A 9704-nucleotide genomic window follows, 5' to 3' on the forward strand; every position below is an offset into this window, starting at 1 on the left:
ATCTCAGACAGAAGGAGTGAATGAGAGGAAGATAGAGAACGAGGTATGAAAAGTAACGGAAGTACGAGTAAGGGTTTCAATTTCAAAGAGTATCTTTATTAAAAAATCTTTAAAATTTTCTACTTTACAGTTGAATTTGATTTTCTATTAATAATAATTGTGAAAATTTGAACTCAGTGAAATATTTTGTTAGAGTAAATAAATTTATTTTGGTTAATGTTTTGGGATAATTTTTGATTTAATTTTTTTCAATTATATTAGTTAAGATATTATTGCACTTTTTATATATTTATTTGTACTTATGTGCTCATGATTTACATGAGTTTTTTGCTTTATTAGATGTGCTTTATTATATGACTTATGCGAAATCATGTGACTTATGCGAAATTATGCGACTTATTATGCGTATTATTATATGATTTATATGGGAAGAAAATGCGATTTATGTGACTTGTATTATTTATGCAAACTATGTGTTTTATGAGATTTTTGAGAAATTTGATGACTATTTATTATTAATTAATTAAATATATAATAAATAGAAAAAATAAAATAAATTTAAATGTAAAGAAATGTTCATATAAAAAATAAAATAAACTATAAAAAATTATTTATATTTATTCATTATTTTAATTTATTTAGTTATAAGATAGAAGCTTTAAGTTTAAGTCTGTTTTCAAAAAATAAGTTTTTGAAAAATATTAAATTATTAGTTCATTTTGTTAAAAAATCATGTCTAACAGAGAAGAAAAAGTTTATTTAAGTGATAAAGATAATAGAATTCTACATACTGAAGGAAAAATGTTAAATGACAATCATATTACTGAATTTGAAAAGTTGTTGAGAAGAGAATCAAATTTATCATTTAACATGCAAAGTACTTTATATTTAATTACGCCTGAATTCATTATTCCGATTGATAAAAATCAGAAGCACATTCAAATACTTTTTAGTGGTGCTTGCAAATCTGGTCACTGGATTTGTACTTATTATGATGGATTAAGGCTATATATTTATAATAGTCTTAATAAGGAATGCCTAAATGAAGATCAAAAAAAATATTTACTTAGATTATATCCTTTCAAACCGCCGGTAGTTTTTTCAACTGTTAATCTACAACCGAATGGAATTGACTGTGGCATATACGCAATAGCGTTTGCAACATCTTTATATTACAATGAATTGCCAAATACTGTTAATTATATTCATAGTGAAATGAGACGACATCTAATTTTTATGTTTGAAAATAATCGTTTAATTTCATTTCCTTCCGTGGAATTGACAAACGTTATTAGACCTTTTTTTGTTGAGTATGATTGGAAACGTCTTTTAACGGATGGAGCTACAAAACTCATAGAAATACCAAACTCGTCTTCCATTTGTGAAACTAGTATCAGTATTAGTAATAATAATGTGAATAGCGGTATATCTACAGAATATTCAGAGGAGAAGCTTAATGGAAACGAAAACTATGAGAAAAAGAGACATCGCGCAATAAAAGATAATGAGAGGAAAAGGAAGGTAAAGCTCGAAGAAACAGATGAACAGAAATTAATCAGACTAGAAAATGATAGACTAAGAAAACGTAATTGCCAAAAGGCTAGAAATATAGATGAAAAGAAAGTAATGACGCAAAACAATTTAAATAGTAAAAAAATTAAATTATCTCTAAAAATAGAAAATGAAACCAAAGGTCAACAAAATTTAAGTAATAAGGATTGTAAAATTTTAAATAATGAAGGAAAAAAGTTAAATGACAATCATATTACTGAATTTGAAAAATTGTTGAGAAGAGAATCTAAATTAGCTTCCGACAATAATGTTAATAGAGGTATATCTTCAGAATATTCAGAGGAGAAGCTTAATGAAAATGAAAAAAATGAGAAAAAGAGATTTTATGCAATAACAGACAAGGAGAGAAAAAGGAAGGCAAGGCTTGAAGAAACAGATGAACAGAAAAAAATCAGACTAGAGAATGATAGATTGAGAAAACGTAATTACAGAAAATTGTTAAATGTAGATGAAAAGAATGTAATGAAGCAAAAGAATTTAAATTATAAAAGAAAACAATTATCTTTAGAAACGGACGATGACAAAAAAAATCGACAAAAAAATAATTTAACATGTAAAATGAATAAAAAAAATGGAAAAATGATGGAAACTTTAGGAGTTGGAATTATGTTGTCTGAAGAGTTTGATGAACATAAAGTTACACAAAATTATTTAGGTGTAATGAATGTCAAATGTATGTTTTGTGACGCGTTACATTTTTTGTGTGAAAGGCCACAGGATAAAAAATTTAGTAGTTGTTGTCATAAAGGAAAAGTAAAGTTGTATGATTTAAAACCTTATCCTTTGTATTTGAAAAATTTATTATTTGATAATAACTTTAAAAGTAAGAATTATAAGGAAAATATTCGATCTTATAATAGTTCGTGTGCATTTGCTAGCATGGGAGCTAAATTAGACGTTCCAAAGGGATATGGTCCTTATGTATTTCGTATACATGGACAAGTGTATCATGATACATGCTCTCTTCATCCTGATGATGGAGATAATCGAAAATATGGTCAATTGTATATTCTTGATACTGATGAAGCGGTGATGGAACGATTGAATAATGAATGTAATAAAAAATGTTTACAATTACTAATGACTGAAATAGATATTTTACTTAGAGATATTAATATTTATGCAAAGTCATTTAAAATGATGAAAGAATTGGAATTGGAAGAAGAAGCAAGGGCAAAATTAATGAATGAGTGTCCGAGAAGCATTCAAATGTGGTTTAAACGTGATCCAAAATTTTCTCAAAGCAAATATAATGTTCCGTCTTGCAATGAAGTAGCAGTTATATTTGTTAGCGAAGATGGTGAGCCTCCAATTGAACGTGATATATGTATACATCCAAGGGGTTCTAAAAGTATTCCAATTAGTAGTCTTAGCACACATGCCGATCCCATGACATATCCTTTAATGTTTCCGTCAGGTGATCCAGGATGGACTGTAAATATGAAACATACTGATGGTGTTCGTAATATTACTCCTTTACAATTTTATATGTATCGCTTGTCTTATAGAGGAACATTTAATCCATGTTTACAAATGGGTAAATTAACTCAACAATTTATTGTTGATAGTTGGTCAAAAGTAGAAGGTGAGCGTTTAAAATATATTCGTTTTGAACAGAAAAAACTTCGAGCTGAAATGTACTGTGGATTAATGGATTATATGAATAATAAAGCAACACAAGAAAATATTCGACCAGGGAAAATGATTATTTTACCTTCTACATTTACTGGAGGACCACGCGCTTATCAACAATGTTTTATGGACGCTATGCGATTAGTTCAAGAATTTGGAAAACCAGATTTATTTATTACAATGACATGTAATCCAAAATGGCCTGAGATTATGGAAAATTTATTGGATTCGGAAACTGCATCTGACCGACCAGATATTGTTGCCCGAGTTTTTCAAAAGAAAGTAAAAGAATTAATGTGTGAATTAAAAGATAAACAAATTTTTGGTCCAGTCATTGCTTATGTATATGTAATAGAATTTCAAAAGCGTGGATTGCCTCATGTACATTCAATAATTTTTTTAGATAAAAAGTTTGCTATTCGTGATGCAGAAACTGTAGATAAAATAATATGTGCAGAAATTCCTGATGAGAAAAAGAATCCAGAACTTTATAAAATTGTGAAGCAGTTTCAAGTTCATGGACCTTGTGGAAAGCAAAATGTACATTCTCCTTGTATGAATCCTGAAACAAAATTATGCACGAAAAATTATCCTAAACCATTTTCTCCAAAAACAAATTATGAATCAAAAAATTATCCGGAGTATAGACGGAGAAATGATGGCAAAAAAATTATTTTTTATAATAGAGACGGGTCAATTAAATGCACTGCTGACAATTCGATGATTGTATCATATAATCCGTATTTAAGTAAAAAATTTGCATGTCATATTAACTTAGTAGCATGTGGTAGTACAGGTGGTATTAAATATTTATTTAAATATTGTTATAAGGGACATGATTATGCAATAGTTGGTTATAAAGATGATAATCAAGTAATGCATTATGATGAAATTCAAAATTATTTAAATACACGGTATGTGTGTCCACCAGAAGCAATGCATAGACTTTATGAATTCAATATGCACGAGCAATCACATGCAACATATAGATTAGCTGTACATTTGCCTAATCAACAATCAATATGTTTTCAAGAAGGAATGGAACAAACTGCAATTGAGAAATTTAAAAATACAATGTTGACAGCATGGTTTCAGTTAAATAGACAAGATCCTGAAGCACGCAAATATTTGTACTCTGAAATACCACATAAGTATGTTTTTGTTGAGTCATCTAAAACTTGGAAAAAACGAGAACGAATTACAAAACCTATAATTTGCCGAATGTATTTTGTAAGTCCAAAAGACATTGAAAGATATTTTTTGAGAATTTTACTACTTTATGTACGTGGTGCTAAATCGTTTGAAGATGTGAGAACATATGAAGGTATTATATATAATACTTATACAGAAGCAGCACGTGCAAGAAATTTGATGGTAGACGATAACGAGTGGGATAATTGTTTGACTGAAGCCGTGAGTATGAAATTTCCTAAAGAACTATGTCGTTTATTTGCATATATATGTGTGTTTGGTTTACCTGTGAATGCTGTTGATTTATGGAATAAGTTTAAAGAACACATGATTTTTGATAATAATTTACCTGTGGAAATATCGCTTCAAAAATCATTACTTTTAATTAATGAAGTATTTAATTTTCATGGATTTACATTACATCAATTTGGTTTACCAAACATCGATCTAAAAATTCTTGAAGATTATAGTTCTGTTGATAAGAAAGGTAATGCGTTAACATTACAATTGCTAAAAGAAGAAGCTAATAATCTTATTGAAAGTTTGAATGATGAACAACGGCAAGTTTTTAATGATGTTATGATGGCCGTACATAATGATGAATATGATAGTAGATATTTTTTTCTTGATGGGCCTGGAGGAAGTGGTAAAAGCTATTTACACAATACTATTATTACTACAGTCGAAAGTGAGGAAATAGTAGTTTTATCAGTTGCTTGGACTGGTATAGCGGCTAATCTTCTAAAAGGAGGACGAACGTCACATTCTATGTTTAAATTCCCTATACCAATCAATGAAGATTCAACATGTAATATAAGTGGAATGTCGAAACATGCTGAACTTTTAAGGAGTGCAAAAATTATTATTTGGGATGAAATTTCAATGGCCCCAAAATATGCTTTACAAGCAATGGAATCCATGTTAAGAGATATTACAAAATGTAATAAACCGTTTGGAGGTAAAGTTATTTTGCTTTCAGGTGATTTTAGGCAAACTTTGCCAATTGTTCCGCATGGTAGTCGCACTCATATTGTTGAGGTTTGTGTAAAAAATAGTAAATTGTGGAAATTTCTGCTTTTCTGCATTTCTGCTTTTATAAAATTCTTTTTATTAAAATATTTGAAAATAATATTTTTTATAATTTTTATTTTTTCAAATAACAATGTATTTCTTATCGAATTAAATTAAAAATACTTGGATCAAAGCAATTTTTAAAGTTCTACAAGTTATTTATATGAGAATTTAAAATTTACTTCAACTTTTTTTAGAATTTAAAAAATAAGATTTTCTTTAATATTTTTGGTTGTTAAAATACCAATAATTTCGTAATTTCTAATCTAATTAGATTTAAAAATAGTCCAATCGAAGCGATTTTTAGTGCTTTTTGTAAGGGTCATAAAAACATTAACAAATAGAGATTGAAAAATTTTACTATAATAATACTTTCTCATGACGAAGCAAAATTATTAAACTTTGAAAATTAAATTTTTTTTATTTATTTACGTGATCGTTTTAAGAAATACTGACCCATAATCTTTATTTCAAAATGCCTAAATCACAAAACGAAGTATTAGACGCGCGCTTTAGCGCGCGTTAGATTGCTAGTCGTGATAATACAGTTTGAAAAAATGTCAGAAAAACAGAAAAGAAGAAGAAACAAAAAAATGTTAGATTTAAATAAAGGTGAAGATGTATGTATGACTCTAAGGAACAGATAAAGATTATTTTTAAATTTCATTTATTTGAATATTAATGTTACTTAATTTAAAAAAAAAATTTCGTTAAAGATTAACTATAATAATCTTCGTATTCTTTCATTCAGTCTGTCCAGAGCGTGTACATTCTGTCCGCAGTGAGAGAGAAAGGTTGATAGAGAGAAAGAGAGGTAAGTATCGCCTGTCCTTTTAGTTTAGAGTAGGAGCGAAAGAGAGGCGAATATTATTATTATATCTATATATATTAAGTTAGTCTTTCCTTATATACTCTGTTTACAGTGAGAGAGAAAGAGAGGGAGGGAGGTATTGTCTCTCCTTTTAGTTTAGAGTGGGAGCGAAAGAGAGACGAATAGTTAAGAAAGTAATTCCCACTTTTTGGGTTTAGAAGGGGGTACCATGTTTTCTCTATTTTCCGTGTCAGGTAGAAAGAGAGGAACAGAATTTGATAGGGGAAGGAAAAGTGGGGAATTTTACTTTCAAGCCAAAATACGAAATGGGCGTCTTATTTCCTTATTGGCTAATTATTTTTCTTTTTTCACTCACAGATAAATTAAGGAGTAAAAGAAAGGCAGATCGAGAACGAGGTATGAGTGAGAGGTATAAATTTTATCGTTGTTCCATAAACCAAATGGACAATTTTTCATCAATTTTTGACTCTCACCCCGCCACCAGTTGTGAACAATCGCAAATGTTTTAAAAAACTAATTCGTATAATTATTTAAGATTCAATTATCTTCGAACAATGGGTAAGGCTTTCTGAAATGTACCGATGGTTTTTTAAGCCTGTTACGCGCTGTAAAAAAGACATGGAGCGTGCAGTTTCACGGGCGGTTGCACTGCCGCGTTACATGCGTTGAATTGGTTTCAATTTGTTAGTTAATGCTTTATTTATTAAGCATTTGACACATAATTTCGAAAATTTTAATTAAAATTAAATTCAAAATGGCGGATTTTTTATAGTGTCAAGAATACTCTCCTAAAATAATATTGCAAAATTCGAAGTAAAACAAAAATTATACATCCTTATTCTTCGCCATGTCAAAAGATGTTTTTGTATGCGGATAAGCAATCGTATGATTAAAATGTTTTCTCATTTGCATTTTTTAAAAAAGACAAACAAAAATGTATTTGGTGTTGATGATCAAAAATTAGATATCAAATTTTCAAAATTGAAAATGGGGGATCCAACATGGCGGAAAAGAAAATTTTTTTATTTCACAGGTTTACAAATTAAAAACTTTTTTTTGCCAATCGAACAAAACAATTTTTTTTCAAATAGTAGGTGTTTTTTAAGTAAGAAAATCATAGTTTTAATTTTTTTCCCTCGTGCAGTTTTTCTGTAGCTTCAAATTTTGCATTTTCGAGGTGCGACGCCACTTAAACTTACCTGTAGGAAAATTACCTTGTCAAAATATAATAAATGAGGTATCATTGGAAAGGTTATTAAATTACCTTTCGATCCATAGGTCACAGAATAAAGTTCAACAAAAAACGAGAGAGTTACAGTCGATTAAAGATGAAATTTCATGACAATTTTGATGATTTTTAGACATTTGAGTAACTTCTACTATTTTTTTCTACATCAAACAGGAAAGAATGTTTAGGTTTTAATTTTTTTATTGATAGACTATATCATTACACAAATTTTGAGCCCTTGTGGACTTCGATTGGATTAAAAATGACAATTCTACACTAAATTTAGTGAACGAAACTACATTCTTCATTTTTAGTATCCCTTAAACATTTGCAGCAAAAATTGAAGTAACAAAATTTAGTTAAGCTCTAAAGTTAGTAAAATCACTAATAAAGGATTTCTGAAATCGTAGATTTCGAATCCAATGTTAGTTTTTTAAATTTCAAAATGGCGGATCCAATATGGCGTCACGTTTTTAAAAATCGATTAAATTTGTCTTAAATTCGTTACTCGGGGGTTTTCGGGGTCGCTGATTACGAATCTGATGTCAGATTTTAAAAATTAAAAATGGCGGATCCAATAGGTGCAAATTCGATGGATTTTAAAAAACTCGTTCACCATTATGAATCCATCCTTTTCAATTTTTAAAATCTGACATCAGATTCGTAATCAGCGACCCCGAAAACCCTCGAGTAACGAATTTAAGACGAATTTAATCGATTTTTAAAAACGTGACGCCATATTGGATCCGCCATTTTGAAATTTAGAAAACTAACATTGGATTCGAAATCTACGATTTCAGAAATCCTTTATTAGTCATTTTAGTAACTTTAGCACTTAACCAAATTTTATTACTTCAATTTTTGCTGCAAATGTTTAATTTTCAAAGAATTATGTCATATTCGTAATCAGCGACCCCAAAACCCCCCGTAACGATTTTATTTATTTATTTATTTATTTAGTAAATGTATACGGGCTTACAAAAAAATGCCCTTTAGTACAAATAGTACTTAGAATTAAATATAAGTATATAAAAAAAGAGAATGTCTAATGAGACAATAAAGATAACAATAAGTGTAAGTTTTGAACTAGGTAGCTAATTGTTTACAATTCCTTAACCAACAAACGCAAAGCAGAAATGAAAGGAAATAATGATAAGTTAAAGAAATCTAAGTCAGTACAAAAAGTATTAGCTTCACTGCAAATTCTATGGTAAATTGAATTTTCACCATAGTTTGTTCTATGAAAATTGAGTTTAAACAAATTAGTATTTCTAGATGATCTTGAAGGTGCTGAAAAATTTATGTTCGCAAGAATCTCAGGACAGTCCACATAACCATTAAGTACTCGATACAAAAAAATTAAATCCGAATACAGAAAAGTAGATGAGATTTTTGGTATATTAAACAATTGCCTCAGGTCAGAATAGTCATGATTTGTTATGTCTCTAGTTATTTTTAATTGTTTCGCGAGGAAGCGAAGAAATTTGTTTTGTACACGTTCAAGACGAAGCAGATCATCCTCCTGATAAGGCCACCATAAGATTGAATTACATATTAAGTTAGAACGTACAAGAGAATAATACAAAGTTTTAAACGTTGACAGTCTAAAGAAAGGATTCGCATTTCTAGTGACAAAGCCAATAGATCTAAGTGTTGTGCTAACTACTTTAGAAATATGATCATTCATTGAAAAATCGCTTGTAAACGTAATGCCAAGATCATCAATCGATTCTACCCTCGTGAGTTTAACATTATTAATTTTGTAAACAAATGATGTTGGATTCTTTTTTTCGTAAAAGTAATAGTTGAACATTTTTTGATATTAAGAGGAAGACCATTGTTAATTGACCATTTATAAAATTTATCCAAATCTGCTTGAATATTGTCAAAATCTTTAATATCAGTTATAGATTTATAAAGTTTAAGATCATCAGCAAATAGGCTAAACAAGCAGTTCTCAAAAACAGAAGAGACATCATTTATAAACAAAACAAACAATAGTGGGCCTAAATTGGAGCCCTGTGGAACACCTGATGTGGGAATAAATATTTCTGAGTATTCATGAAGAATACGAACGCACGAAGGTCTATCAGCTAGATAACTAGTTATCCATTTTAATATAATATTTGAAAACCCCAAAGTCCTTAGCTTTGCCACCAGAATATCATGATCAATCTT

At 29.2% G+C, this 9704-nt stretch overlaps 1 protein-coding gene across 1 annotated transcript; it reads left to right on the forward strand.

Annotated features, from left to right (window-relative positions):
- The first annotated feature begins 2451 nt into the window (after nt 1-2451).
- Nucleotides 2452-9089, forward strand: LOC122503140. The gene is made up of 2 exons (XM_043613577.1): nt 2452-5433; nt 8976-9089. Exons 1-2 carry the CDS (start codon nt 2452-2454, stop codon nt 9087-9089), a joined length of 3096 nt encoding a protein of 1031 aa, XP_043469512.1.
- Nucleotides 9090-9704: the final 615 nt, after the last annotated feature.

The sequence above is a fragment of the Leptopilina heterotoma genome, unplaced genomic scaffold, assembly GCF_015476425.1.
Source record: "Leptopilina heterotoma isolate Lh14 unplaced genomic scaffold, ASM1547642v1 Lhet_245, whole genome shotgun sequence".
Classification (NCBI taxonomy): domain Eukaryota; kingdom Metazoa; phylum Arthropoda; class Insecta; order Hymenoptera; family Figitidae; genus Leptopilina; species Leptopilina heterotoma.